General features: G+C 34.4%; 2 protein-coding genes across 2 annotated transcripts; both read left to right on the forward strand.

Moving 5' to 3' along the window:
* The first annotated feature begins 2,139 nt into the window (after positions 1-2,139).
* On the forward strand, positions 2,140-5,419 carry LOC139891092 (uncharacterized). Its single transcript, XM_071874019.1, has 5 exons — positions 2,140-2,219; positions 3,030-3,128; positions 3,266-4,271; positions 4,607-4,737; positions 5,115-5,419. Exons 2-5 carry the CDS (start codon positions 3,042-3,044, stop codon positions 5,253-5,255), a joined length of 1,365 nt encoding a protein of 454 aa, XP_071730120.1. The 5' UTR covers positions 2,140-2,219; positions 3,030-3,041; the 3' UTR covers positions 5,256-5,419.
* A 2,081-nt stretch (positions 5,420-7,500) lies between these two features.
* Positions 7,501-14,270, forward strand: LOC139891093 (tRNA dimethylallyltransferase 9). Its single transcript, XM_071874020.1, has 11 exons — positions 7,501-7,814; positions 8,089-8,142; positions 8,255-8,297; positions 8,377-8,485; positions 8,574-8,772; positions 9,385-9,604; positions 9,745-9,839; positions 12,938-13,032; positions 13,143-13,218; positions 13,331-13,470; positions 13,909-14,270. Exons 1-11 carry the CDS (start codon positions 7,560-7,562, stop codon positions 13,997-13,999), a joined length of 1,377 nt encoding a protein of 458 aa, XP_071730121.1. The 5' UTR covers positions 7,501-7,559; the 3' UTR covers positions 14,000-14,270.
* Positions 14,271-14,376: the final 106 nt, after the last annotated feature.

Genomic DNA, 14,376 nt, shown 5'->3' on the forward strand with positions numbered 1-14,376 from the left:
AGTACAAATGAAAGAAGAGTATCAAAAGTGACAGAACAAAATATAAATGCAGACAAGATGCTAAAGCCATAGACGGTCTTAGCGGTCATAAGTTTGATGGGAAAGAACGGTATGTAGGTAAAACTTAGAAAAAGACTGAAAGGGAATATGAATTGAAACAACATTGAGCTAACCATGAAGGAGACTGTAGACAAATTACACGGGCTAAACTTGTACATAAAAGATTTAGATGATACAGTTTAAGATGAAAACCTCAGATTCTTCTCATATAATCAAGATCTCATAAAGGCCAACCAGATTGAAATGAGATATGTTCAATCAACAACTCTGCTGATCTTTATACCAAAGCACCGTCAACTGCTATTTCCAGAACACATGTTCACAATATTGGCACGAGTCAAGTTCAAAAGATGTGACGACTCAATGATGTCTACTTGAGGGGGAGTCAACTCCATGCTGCACTCTTTTTCCCTTAGCTAAAGTTTTTTCCCACTGGGTTTTCTTTAGCAAAGTTTTTAACGAGGCAGTAACTTATAGTTGATCTTCAATAAAACAAAATTGATATCCAAGGGGGAGTGTTATAATAATAAAAATATTATTTATATGTGGATAGTCAATTTTGTACTAATACTTAGTCAATATTGAGTAGCTTTATTTTTGTATAAATAGCCATGTATTGCAAGCTAAAACACTTGCACCATTTCTCACACTTACAAAGTGTTTCCTTCTTTCTCTCCATTATCATATTTGTTCTTACACTTCATTATTAGTATTCTTAATCAAGAATCAAACCACTAAAGGTAGTTATAAGCCTACTGAATTATAACACCTACTTTTTCTTCCTTACGAATACTAATATCCATATATATGTGTAGATACTTTTCAATATCTCCATAGAGAACATGTTTATTACTGAGTATGTTTTAATATTTCTATTTTGAAATCTTAAGCGTTCAATTTATTATTGAACATATATGTTCATCCATAAATACGTGTTGATGCGTGACATGGTGCGTATATGTTTATGGAGTTTTGTCGGATATGAACGAATAATACAACAGCGGATGTTTTCTACCCCTATATCCAATCTACCCTAATTAAGTCTGTCCTTAATCGTGAAGAAGTGTTTTTGGTTGATTTTAGTCCCTTTTTTTTTTTTTGATAGGCTATAATATTAAAAAAGAGGCACAAGGCCAAACTGGCTTGTTTTAAGGTTGATTTTAGTCCTACGACATAGGAATAGAGCAGAAAGAATACGGAGTTTTAATTTTTAGAGCCATAAAAATAGTAATTTAATTTATGCTAGCATAGTAAGGGCATAGTCGTCAAAATATTTATATTAGTGGTGTATGGTCAAATTCTAGTGGTGTAAAGATCACCACCCATTCTTTATACTTATTATTTATATTTTTTATTATAGTAGAATCACTTTACAGCTCTTCGGGATGATTTAAGGATCGAGTTCCTGCAATTTAATTCGGATTTTTTTTTCCGAAAGCGCGTATATACATAGCAAATGAGTGTATTCGATGCCGACTACTTGCCTTAAAAAAAAAAAAAAAAAAAAAACTACTTTACACATTAAAATCATTCATTCACCCCGGTTAAAACTATCCTTATTATTCCTTATTGATTTGTCTATCTTGTGTAACAAGATAAGAAGTAAATTAATTAAGTTTCGATTTCCTTATTCACTTAGATTATACAATTAATACACAGCTTCCATATTTATCTTGATTTGATTCTGTTTTAATTTGGAAAGTGTGAGTTTGATAATCAATGTTATTTTGTGCCTTATGCCACAAGATAACAAAACTTAACTTATTTAAATCGTGCTTAAAACCAATAACTTAGGTATACAACCGTAAAATTAGCTGATTACAATTAATAAAGACTACTAATTACTACTGTAATTACCAATTACCGATTGCAAACACACTTTACCTTTTTCAAATTTTCAAATGTTGATCATACGCACGTGAAAATTATAAATTTATTAAGGGTTTACATGTAATTATTTATTAATTAATCATTAAACTAATTAATTAATTAATCATTAAACTAATTAATTAATCAATCAGTCCTATATATATTCATTCATTCACTCACACACGTTGCATCGAAATACCCTCGAAAACCCTGTTGCCGCGAACCTCCACAACACCGGCGTTTGTGTCTTCACTTCGCCGGTTAACGTGTTTTCTGCTTCTCCGATTCCGGTAGGGTTTCTTAACTGTCATTATTACTTGTTACATCTTCTACAAATTTTTTTTTTTTTTGCAGCAGACTTTAATGTGATTTTATAGCTAATGTTAGAAACAATAATTGTAAGCAATCCGTATGATTATAAATACGCGCGCATGTTTTAGTTGTTTGTCAGTATATGTTGCTTTTAAATTAAAAAAATTGAGTGATCAAATTGAACAAATAAAAGTAAGGTTTTCACTAGACAATAACTCAAAAAGGGAGTACTTTGTATTTGATTTGATTGAATTGAATTGAATTGAATTGAATTGTGTGTTTATGTATTTATCATGTATATCTATAGGTTTGATAGGTAATAATGAGTTGTTGTAGGTTACATACACTAGTCTGATTATATAATTGTTGCCTTATAGATGATCATGTTTTTTGAGAAAACAGGTTTAGTAATCTTTTTTAGCTGTACTGTAAATCTGTAATTATCAAACAAAAATATCATTATATGAATAAATACATAGGTAGGGGCGGAAACAGAGTAGGGCAGGTTGGGGCGCCCGCAATCGGTGGATTTGAAATTTTCAGGCTTAAAATTTTTGGATTTTCATATTTTGCCCCCGAAGACTCCCTGTTCTGCCCCAAAGTCTGCATATTTTTCCACCAAAGCCTCCATATTTTGCCCCAAAGCCTCCATATTTTGCCCAAAAAAAGTTGCAGTGAATGTGAACGCTTTTAAAAAAAATTCGCCTCTAGTGAAAAAAGTTCACTGCTTTATAGATTGTTTATTTATAATACGGACTCACGGTCTTGGTTTTATTTCTGCTTGGTAGTACAAGTTCACAATGGATGAGATGTACGAGTGCGAAAGATGGATCAACAGCTTGTTCCAAAGGATCGGGTCTTTTTGGGAGGGCCTTGAAGAATTCAAGGTTTGTTATTTTAATGCTTTCAATATTTTCTTTTTTTTTTAAATTAATGCAATACATAACATGCAGAAAAACTCGATGATTTTGATTTGATTTTGCATTATTATCGTGTGGTTTTGAATTTTCTTCTTTATTTCCAGGAACCGGTTTCATATTATGGACGTGTTAGTGAGAGTGTGAAGAAGTTGTATGCTGAGGCTGTGCAAGAAATCCCACTAAGGGATACAGATTTAAATTTAACCGATTCAAATTTAACCGATTCAGTTGAGATCTCGAAAAGTTCAAATTTAACCGATTCAGTTGAGATCTCGAAAAGTTCCACTGTGGCCGTTAATGAAAACACAGTTGACAGTAATATAAATGATATAACCGAGGCTACTTTGGTTCCTACAGAAAATTGTCTCGAGCAAATAACCTCTGAATTTAGTGAGCCATCTGTTGAGGAAGATGATAGTTCAATAAAGAAGAATTTGGATAAGGTTATTCAAGTTCATCGAAAATATTTTACAGAGAGTCTTGAAGATCTTAGTTTTTCTAAAATTATGAACGCGTCTGATTCAGCTTTGTACAGTGGATGCACTGAGAAAAAGTATGATGTTGATTTAGCTGATAAGATTTTAAATAAACTTTCAGAGAATTATTTTGATAACAAATCGGAAGAAGATGAAATTATTAGTGATTCAAGTTCAGTTACTGATGGTTCGGTATTTCAAGATGCTGATTGGGATATTGATGAATTGGAATGCGACGAGAAACAGTGTGGTGAATTCTCAGATAATAATATATCAAATACAGTTGATCTGAAATCGAGCGCTGACAAAAAGATTGAAGGTGATAAATTTCCAAATTTGGAAGAAAATAAAAGGTTTTTCAGTATCTGTGAACCTGAAAACGATTCGGATAATTCAATTACTCACAAATCATCTGAATTGGAAAGTGCAGTTATTTTACCTCAGAAATTAATTAAGTCATCAAATTCAGCATCTGAACACTTAACTGGGGAAACGGATGAAATTAACTGCAATCCTACTGAATTAGGGGATTCGATCTCTGTGTCGTCGCATGGTTTCTCGATGTGTGGGTCCTACACAGTTGTTGGCGGTGATTGCAATAATGTAGGTTCTACCATGTCTATCTCCGAAACTGGTACGCCTCTATTTCACAGATTAAGAAAAAAAAATTATTCTCTTTTTACTTCCATTATTCAAGACTTTGGCATCTGTTAAGAATCCGTGAACAAAATCGTAAGTCTCAATGTTGATACAGTGAGAATACATCGGTACCTTTTTTCTGGTATTGAATATTTAAGCTCATTAGAATGTTTATGTTGTTGTACATAATAATGTTTTTAGAAATTGAATATAGTTTTTAATCTAAACAATTCTGGAAAGGAAAGCAATTGTATATGGCAAATAGTTTCTTGGACTGTTTTACAGATTCTAATTGTGTGCTGATTAAGTCAACTTTGACTGGATTTTCAGGCGTTGATTTTGAAGACCATAAAATGGACAAAGTTGCTTTGTCGCCTGAAAAACAGCCCGTCGAAAGTTGTGTTCCTGTCGAAAGAGGAAAACTTCTTTCGTTTCCCAGTTCAAAAATCAAGTCTTACAAGGTACAACTTCTCAGTCTTTCTCTAAATTTTATTAAGTATAGTGATTAATAATGAATAATAAGTTAATAAAATTCATCCTTTAATTTAATATCAAAAAAGAAAAAAATGTAATGCAGTCACGTATGACGTATACAGGTTATTACAATCGTATCAGGTTGCATGATTTCAACCTATTTTAAACTTTAGGTCATGAATAACTATCCTCTTTCAATTTATTGACTAATTATTGATATAGATGAATTTTAATTTGCTATATTGCTTCAATGTAAATAATGTAATTCATATAATTATGAGAGTTTAAGTGTGTGATTAGTTTTTATTTTCATCGTCTACAATAATTATTATCTAACGTGAGCGCTGTTTATTGTCTCTGGCAGAAAATGATAACTAATGCTTTCATGCTGAGAAAGAAGAAGATACCAATATCGTATGATGAGGATTTAAGCCAACTAATAGAAGAGAGTATACTAAAATCACCTGCACAAAAGCTAATCAACTCTGATTGGGAGCTCGTATAGATAACTTTTTGTTCTTCAGTGTTTAATTGCTTCGTATTTCTGCAGATTAAAGTGAGATGAGTGTTGAAAATTACGTCGCCTCTTTTTATTTCTTAGTTTAAAGTACAAATGGTCGTTTATTGAAGGTTTTCTTTTAAGTATGTTAAGCAAATTGTGGATATTTCGTATGCAGTTAATAGTTAAAAGTTTTAATCTTGTATCTTGGATTTTAGTATATGTTTATCTTTATAATCATCCTACCTCATTATCGTTATATGCGATTGTAGTTTTTACTTGGAGCTACTATAATTGTACAGTTAACCTTTATAATGTGCCAAAAGGCATAAGTTTTGATGGGAAATTAGGTACATTCAAGTCTTCCTTTTTAGTTGCTTCCGATCTTGAGATAAGTTTAATACTGATAGTGGTCATGTGCCACATTGTAGTAACTGAGGTTGTAAAATGAGTGGGTTAGAAATCAATTGAGTTTGGGTCAAACTGACTAATGTTATAAGCCATGTCGAAATGGGTCAGCTGGGGTCACAAACAATTACATCAACAATACCATATCCCACGAAAGTGATTTGATCACAAAAAAGTACTTTCAATGTAATTTGTTTGCTGTTTTCAGATGTCTCTTATTATGTTACCAAATGATTTTATTTTGTAACTACATAATCCGTTTTATTTAAAACGTGATTTAGCTCAGGATTGCCCATTTCTATTAATTATAGGGTTTGGCTAACTTGTGCCAGGAGGCACAAGAAAAGGATGATTAAAAACGATTAAAGTTTCCAATTTTGACTTAAAATTTATTTAATAAACTCTTTTTTTTATTCATACATAAATATTAATTACAAATTACACTAATTTTGAAAACTTATACTTTATCGATGGTGCTTAGAGCATGCGGTGTCCGCAGTCCCTCCTTGTTGTCGTCCAAAATCGACGCCGGTATCGACCGTCGGTCGACACCGGCCCGCCGTCGTCCCCACTGTACAAGACGCTGCTTTTTTCAACCGTTGCTCTTTTTATTTTTCAAATTATAGCCGTTAATCTATGTGATGGACCCTTTAATCTTTTTTTTTTTTTTTTTTTTTTTTTTTTTTTTTTTTTTTCAGGTTGGAACTTGGAAGTGGTGTGCTGTTATTGAATTTTGGAAGCTGATATGTAGAAGAAGTAGTTTATGTTTAGATAAATGGGCATAATTTTGTTTTAACTTTGGGCTACAAGTTTTATTTTGGGGCAAAAAAACAAAAAAATTAGGGTAATCTATTTAATGTTTTTATTATAAGTGTAAAGCTTTTAAATATTTATTAATGAAAGTTTTTTCTGTTTCAAAATTAATAAAAAAACATTTTAAAAAATAATTAAAAAATAAAATATAAAAATACACATTGAAATTGACACTAGAGACACCTCTACCCATGTCAGTCAGTCAACTTCTGCTTCCATTTTGGACAATGAAAATAGACACGGAAATGGACTACGGACACCCTATGCTCTTATGTGCTCATAGGGCATTCATTAGAGCTCACGATATCCGTCGTCGATTTTACAGTTGACTAAGGACACCGGAAGAAATTGGATACTGGCTCAATGTCGATTTCGGGGTCGTTGGCCACCGTCTCCCCTCCGACAGTGGTTTCAACTATTTTTTTTTCTTTTTTAATTATTCTATTTTCCTATTGATCCACAACTAAAATCGACCCTGAAATAGACACTGAAATTCATACTGAACGACACCCCACTTTAATCAATTTCAAAGTCCATTTTCGACACTAAAATGGACTTTGGCAAAGAGATACGGACACCTCGTGCTCTTACCTTTTTCCTTTTATTTTGTAACAGCATGATCCTACCCATTAAATAGTTTTATTTAATAATAGAGTTTGGCTAACTTGTGCTATAAGAGTAATATCAAATGCAGCACCTTGACCAATGTAGTATATAAGTTCACATAGAATTTTTTGGAATTTAACTAATCTATCCAATATTTAACAAATTTTTTACTAACCCAATAGAATTTATCAATTTAAAAATTTAACAATTAATACGTATTTAGTTTACATGAATTTTTGGGATTTATTATGGTTCATTAAGCCTGTGGCATTTTACTATGCATTATCCAAAATTCGAAGATAATAAATAATACAGTATATCAATCTAAAAAGTAATACGTATTTAGTTTACCTGAATTTTTTTGGGCTTATTAACGTTCATTAAGCCTGTGACATTTTGCTATGCTATATCCAATATTCCAAGATAAAAATAATGATATGAAATTAATTTGTCTAAGACGACGCCTGACTTATTTATCAGCAAATGAACATCCTCACCGGAAGGTTTAGCACGGGTTGCCTCCGGCTACCTTATTCACCGTCGGAGACCTCATTCCTTCGTCCTTCCTTCTTCTTACGCCGCCGGAGACGCCTGTTTACCACTTTCGAGTGCTCTGCTTCCAAGAAAAAGGAAAAAGTAATAGTCATATCCGGTCCAACCGGTGCCGGCAAAAGCAGGCTCGCATTAGAACTATCTAAAAAACTTAACGGAGAAATCATTAGCGCAGATTCGGTTCAGGTATTTACATGCTTACATTACGATTATTTAGAGTTTATTTAGGGCTTGAAAAGCTTCATACTAGCCAGTTAAAATTAGTTATTGCAACCTTAGTTTTTAAGCTCGGACTAGATTAAATTTAAGTCCTAATTGTGATCGATTATAGCTTAAATCATTTGCTGCTCTAGATAAGGATATTAGAATTGACTATTAATTTTTATAATGTTAGTGATGTAGTGTATGGTTAGCTTTTAGTTTAGTAGATTAGGTCAAAATTGTGTTTGTTATGGCACAGGTTTATCAAGGCCTTGATGTTGGATCTGCAAAACCTTACTATAGTGAAAGACAGGTATGACTGAGCTAAAATAAACTTTCAATATCCTTGCGAATATAATTTATTTTACCAATGATGTAATTAGATGTGCATATATAATGTTTTATTAATGTACCACATTTTTCAGGAAGTACCACATCATTTAATTGACATATTGCACCCTACTGAAGGTATATATTATATTCTTTGAAATTTGCTGTTGATCGTTGTTTTTCATACACAATCTAAGTTGAAGCCCTTATTAATCAGATTATTCTGCTGGGAACTTTTATGATGACGGAAGGCAAGCTACAAAAGATATTCTTAATAGAGGTCGTGTTCCTATAGTTACTGGAGGGACTGGATTGTACTTAAGATGGTATATTTCAATTGAGGCTTTAAACTTTTAAATTCTGTTGAAACTAGATTTATGGTTTGTGAGACTTTGTGTTTTGATCGTGTATAAGGTTTATATATGGGAAGCCAGATGTTCCAAAGGCCACTCCAGAGATCAGTTTGCAAGTGCAAACTGAACTTGCTAATTTTGAGAGAAGATACGATTGGGATGCTGCTGTGCAGTTGGTCTGCAAAGCAGGTGATCCAAGTGCTCAATCTTTACCTTCCAATGATTGGTATCGTTTACGTCGCAAGCTTGAAATCATCAAGGTCAGTTAACTACAAATAAGCCTTCTCAATGTTTCCTTATACATAATGATGTTATTATTGTATGAATGCACGTGGTTAATAGATAAAAGGTGTACCGTATGATGTGTGATTCTGGTAGAGATGCCAAAGTGGGCGGGTTAGTTACTTAGGTAACAGGTTAAAACATGAATTTTTTTTTTTTTTTTTTTTTTTTTTTTTTTTTTTTTTGTACTGGTCAAAACAGGTGCCAAATATTTGGATCAATTATGAGTACAATTTGTTAGTCTTATTACTTTAGTATTATTTTAATGCTAATCTGATTTGTTGAATTAAATGATGTATGAGGTTTTTGTGCACATTTATAATACAAACTTCATAATTATACCCGTTAGAGATTAAAAAAAAAAAAAAAAAAAAAAAAAAAAACCATATTGGAGTCTTAAGTGTATGTGTATCTGGCATCATCTACTTGATAAGGGTTATGTCAAATCCTTGAAGTTTATCTAGCTAATAGTTTGACAATTAAAATATGTGAACTAACTTGACATTTTTAAAACCGTATCGTGCGTTTATTAAAATGTAAAATACCATGTGGTAGTTTTGGATATTGAATGCTCATGTTTGATAATGCAGGCTACTGGGTTACCTCCATCTGCTTTCCCAATACCGTATGATTCTCATAAAGGAAAAGTTGATTCACATTCAACAGACATTAGCATTGATGTCTCTGCTGATGTCATCCTGGATCAAAAGCATAAGGATTTGGATTATGAATTTATTTGCTTCTTTCTTTCAACGTCAAGAACGGATCTCTATAGGGCAATTGACTTTCGGTGTGAAGATATGATTTCAGGTAAAATTTAGGATTATCACATACTAGACGGTGCAAAGTCTTCCATGGCATAAACCTTAAAGATGTAGTTATATTTGTAGCTTTTGGATTTCCTTACAGTAAATGCTTATTATATTTTGGTTCTCGTGTTATATAAACAGGAGACAAGGGCATTTTGTCTGAGGCAAGATGGCTTCTTGATATGGGTCTTCAGCCAAATACAAATTCTGCTACCCGAGCTATAGGTTACAGACAGGTATACTTTTCTCACGTTATGTACGTGTTTTTCGTGTAATACACTAATACATGTTTACTGTTCATATTATACATATTTCAGAAATTATTTTTAGTATGTTCACGTTTGAAAAGACAGATATACGTTTGTGTTAATTCGTTTTTGCTCTGTTCTCCTTATCATATATCACATCCCTAAAAAATATTCTAATCCTATGAAATTATGGATCTGGATAAAAGATGCACCTCTAATAGTTACTGCTTGTAAATTATAATAATAATAATAATAATAATAATAATAATAATAATAATAATAATAATAATAATAATAATAATAATAATAATAATAATAATAATAATAATAATAATAATAATAATAATAATAATAATAATAATATTATTATTATTATTATTATTATTATTATTATATTATTATTATTATTATATTATTATTATTATTATTATTATTATTATTATTATGGAAATGGAAATTATATTAACTTAAAAGTTTTAAAACTTACAAAAAATTAGTGGGAAGCCTAGAGACAATCTGGGCCCCCACACCTCTAGCAATAGCAAAACCTATCCTAGTAAAAATATGAGCAGCAGCACCGGCACCAATATCTTGCGCCATCGAAATCTTCTGAACCCGCTTTAGCAAAGAAACAGCCTCCTTCTCTAATTCCCCAAGCGAAGAAAATGAGAAAGGAATGAAACCATAACCAATCGCCTGACAGCTAGATTCGTACTTGTCCCGCTTCCGACGAGCCGCATCAACCACAGCACGTCCAGGCACGAAGTTAGAAAGCCCAGACTGTGTCAAAGGAGAAGACCCTGTCAGGTCAACACAAACATCACGACCACGATCCCAGGAATAAAGTAACACATCTGCAGGTCTGAGGGCCCTGTCGTTCCCTCCAGACAACCCAATGTCAACCTCCTTTCTCGCTGAAATCCCAGATCGATAACAAACATCAACAAGGGAATCCCGAACAACATTATGTCGATGCTTAATACCCACCATACCAGCACAAGACACCGCGTGATCCCCGAAAAAATCCCCATGAAAAACCCGTGAACAGACAGAGCATGCCGTCGAGACAGAGAACAAAGGAACACCCAACCGGTAACACAACACACATCGGTAAGTCTTTGCGTTCATCGTCTGACCCAACCCCAAAATAGGGACTGCCCTTAGCCAAGCAGAGGTGTGATCCCCCTGTTGTGATTTCCACAATGCCGATTGTCGTGGAGATAAGGAAAAAGTGGATTCTGCAGAAGCGGTAACCTTTGTGAAATAAACAACTGCCAATTTCTTCATGAGTATTGGGGCAGCGACCTCACTCTGATTACCCAAAAAATCAAACCCAACCGTTTGATTAAACAGACCCAAAGCATCTTCGAAAGCACGACCAAGACCAACAATACCAGCATGTCGTAGGAGCTTGGTCTGCAACCCAACAGACTGTAATCGAGATGCAAGGAAAGCATAATGACGAACATCTCCCGCAGAATAAACACCAAGCCCTCCAAATGCAAATGGCAAGGTGGCAAGCCGCCACTGCCAATCACCAAACCCAGGCCCTGAAGCAGTAACAATACGCTCCAAGGAAGATCGAAGGGCTCCATCGAAAGCGCGTTGAGCCGCCTCAAATATACTAGGAGGACAAGTACGCAAGGAAAAGTAGAGTTTAGAAACTCCAGTACATGCCCTAAGCAACAACAACTCACACTGAGGATCATCAAGCTTAGCAACCTTATCCATAAGCGCAATGGACTTGGTCACCCTTTGCATCACAAGATCACCAATAAACCCAGGATCGGAACTAGCGGGTGCCCCAAGCAACTTAACACCATTTAAAGGTCGAGCAATATTAGGAGGAAAGACACCTACGAGCCTGCTGCGAGGGTCCTCCGTAGGCCAGAAAATTTCAGTTTTTTCAACGTTGAGATGTAGCCCAAAACGAGGCCCGTCCTCCATAATCAAATCCAAAACCTTCCCCACCACCAAAGTGTCCCCAATAATAGTGCCATCATCCAAATACCACGCCTGAAGACATACCTCAAAATTATCTCTGATTTTAGAAACCAAGGGTTGTAAGACCAAAGCAAAAAGTAGCGGACCAAGGGGATCACCCTGTTGCACCCCCTGAGAAGACCATAAGGTGTGGTCCCCATAATACAATCTGGCTGGATTAGAGTAGCAAAATTCAACCCACTGAGAAATGCTCGGACAAAGGCGACGAACTTCACATAACATGACCGTACGATCAACTAGATTGAATGCATTCTGAAAATCAACTAATAACATCGAAAGGCCAACATCAGAACCACGATCCTCAATCAACCGATTCACAGCATGAAGAATGGCCTCACCACCTGAAGAAACACCAACACCAAATTGAAGACCATCGAAGTAACTTCCCAATGACTGGCCAACCATAGCAGCGCCAACCTTCGAAACAAGACGTCGCCAAACAGTACCCACAGCTATAGGACGAATACCACCACCGGGCTTGACAAGTGGTGTGAGGGGAGCACTAGCTATATACTCTCCTAATTCCATAGGGCACCTTCCAGCTAGAAAGAGATTAACCACCCCGGTAATTGAGTCAACCAACTCATCTGAGACTGCCACAGCAGCACCACTCAAGCAATCCATAAGGTGTTGAGCACGCAAACCATCCCTACCACATGATGTGCCACGAGGAAAACTTTTAATCTGACCCAAAACAACAGAAGAAGTCGTAACGAGATGAATGTGATCAACCGGCATATCAGGCAATGATGGAGCTATAGAGGAAGGGTGCTTAGACTGTAAATCCGCAAGTGTGGCATCATTATAAGGAGCAACGCCTGATGAAGAAAGAACACGAGCTGCAGCGGTGTAATGGCCATCACAAATCTTCCTACGACACTGTTTGATATTACGCTGTTCCAAATCAAGGCCCTCATCATCAACCACTGACAAAATAGGAGAATCCTCTGCCAAAGACTCTCTCACAAGCTGTAAACTACCACCCGCTGTCCCCCAAGAGCGAATAATTATAATAATAATTTATTATGAGCCAATATGAAAGACACAATTGAGGATAACGATTTAATGACAAACTAGTGCAGGCTATGGAATACCTTCTAAATTGTGAACAACAAGGGGGTAGAAGTTCAACGCATGAATTTTATTCTTTTCTATCTGAATTTCAGAAAGCGTCAAGGTATTTATTTCTTTCTTTTATTTACCTCTTAATACTATACGACATCATCGTGTTAAATTTATTTCACTTGTACAATCAATATTATTTCTCCTTACAGTTCAGTTTTGTAGGAATTTTGCCAAACGACAACTAACATGGTTTCGCAATGAGCCAATATATCATTGGATTGATGCCTCAAGACCCCTTGTATGCCTTTTGTTCTTTAAACTTCAGCTCTTGATTTTTCATTTCTTAAATCTTATAGTCTCTAAGTTATACTTGTTTGCAGGAAGAGGTACTAAATTTTATATATATGCAGGAAGAGGTACTAAATTTTATATATAACGTGTATCATAATCAAACGGGGAAACTGGTCGTTCCTCGTTCACTTGCAATGGATAAAGATATGTCAGATCCACGAGAAATTGCACAACTAAAAACATATCGAACTAAGCGAGGGTATGAACTTGATAATTTAGCCATTGTTTTTACCATAAGGCATTCTGAAACATCTTCATTTTGAGTGGGTTAATATGGGTTGTTTTTTATGTCAAATGGGTCAAATAATTATATTATATTATCTATTAAAGTAATGGGTGTATAAGTGTATTTTTTCCGCATACACTATATACTGTGTCACTTCATTCAAGTATCTGTAGTGTACCTGTAAGATATCTGAGTTTTTAATCATAATCAACCACACTTAATTATATATAAAAACGTTTTCACAGAATGGACAAAATAGTGTTAATGGGTCAACCCAACTTGACAGAGCACATTTGACTCAAACTAAAAAGGTCATGTTTTGAGCTGTTATACAACCCTCCAACCCACCCATATTGCCACCTCTCACTTTACCTATTATTTCTTAACTAAACTGACCCTTAGCATATACAGGGTTTTCATCAACCAAGAGGATTGTTCGGATGTTCTCAACTGGATAAGTGATAATCATCAAAGACAAAAGACTGAACTGATTGCTAATTAGCTTGTAGCATTAGCGACATTGGTACATTTTTCTTTTTAATGACTTGATATCTCTTTTGCTTTTAAACCTTGGTGTATCTGATTATGCATTTAATATCGAGGTCTAGTTTGTTAATAACAAATGGTGGTGTTTGTCATAGAACAGGAAATGTAGGTTATCCACCTTAAATTGCTGCACAACAAGAAACATTTTTGTTAATTTTTGAGTAATGTAAAAAGTAGGTGAACTATTGTGTTTTATTCTGTATAATAATAATAATACATGCTGTGTTTATCAAAGTATAATTTAGCTGATGATCATCAGATTATTGTTGCATGTACAATTTAGTTTGATGTACTTTTATCAAAGTACAATTTAGTTTCAATTGTTTTATTCAT

The sequence above is a fragment of the Rutidosis leptorrhynchoides genome, chromosome 2 (assembly GCF_046630445.1).
Source record: "Rutidosis leptorrhynchoides isolate AG116_Rl617_1_P2 chromosome 2, CSIRO_AGI_Rlap_v1, whole genome shotgun sequence".
Lineage (NCBI taxonomy): Eukaryota > Viridiplantae > Streptophyta > Magnoliopsida > Asterales > Asteraceae > Rutidosis > Rutidosis leptorrhynchoides.

Excerpts from the sequence above, each read along its gene's own strand:
- LOC139891092 (XM_071874019.1), top strand. The coding sequence starts at position 3,042 with ATGGATGAGATGTACGAGTGCGAAAGATGGATCAACAGCTTGTTCCAA. Across the intron at positions 3,129-3,265 it reads AGGGCCTTGAAGAATTCAAG|GAACCGGTTTCATATTATGG; the intron begins GTTTGTTATTTT and ends CTTTATTTCCAG. Across the intron at positions 4,272-4,606 it reads CATGTCTATCTCCGAAACTG|GCGTTGATTTTGAAGACCAT; the intron begins GTACGCCTCTAT and ends CTGGATTTTCAG.
- LOC139891093 (XM_071874020.1), top strand. The coding sequence starts at position 7,560 with ATGAACATCCTCACCGGAAGGTTTAGCACGGGTTGCCTCCGGCTACCT. Across the intron at positions 8,143-8,254 it reads CTTACTATAGTGAAAGACAG|GAAGTACCACATCATTTAAT; the intron begins GTATGACTGAGC and ends CACATTTTTCAG. Across the intron at positions 8,486-8,573 it reads ACTGGATTGTACTTAAGATG|GTTTATATATGGGAAGCCAG; the intron begins GTATATTTCAAT and ends ATCGTGTATAAG.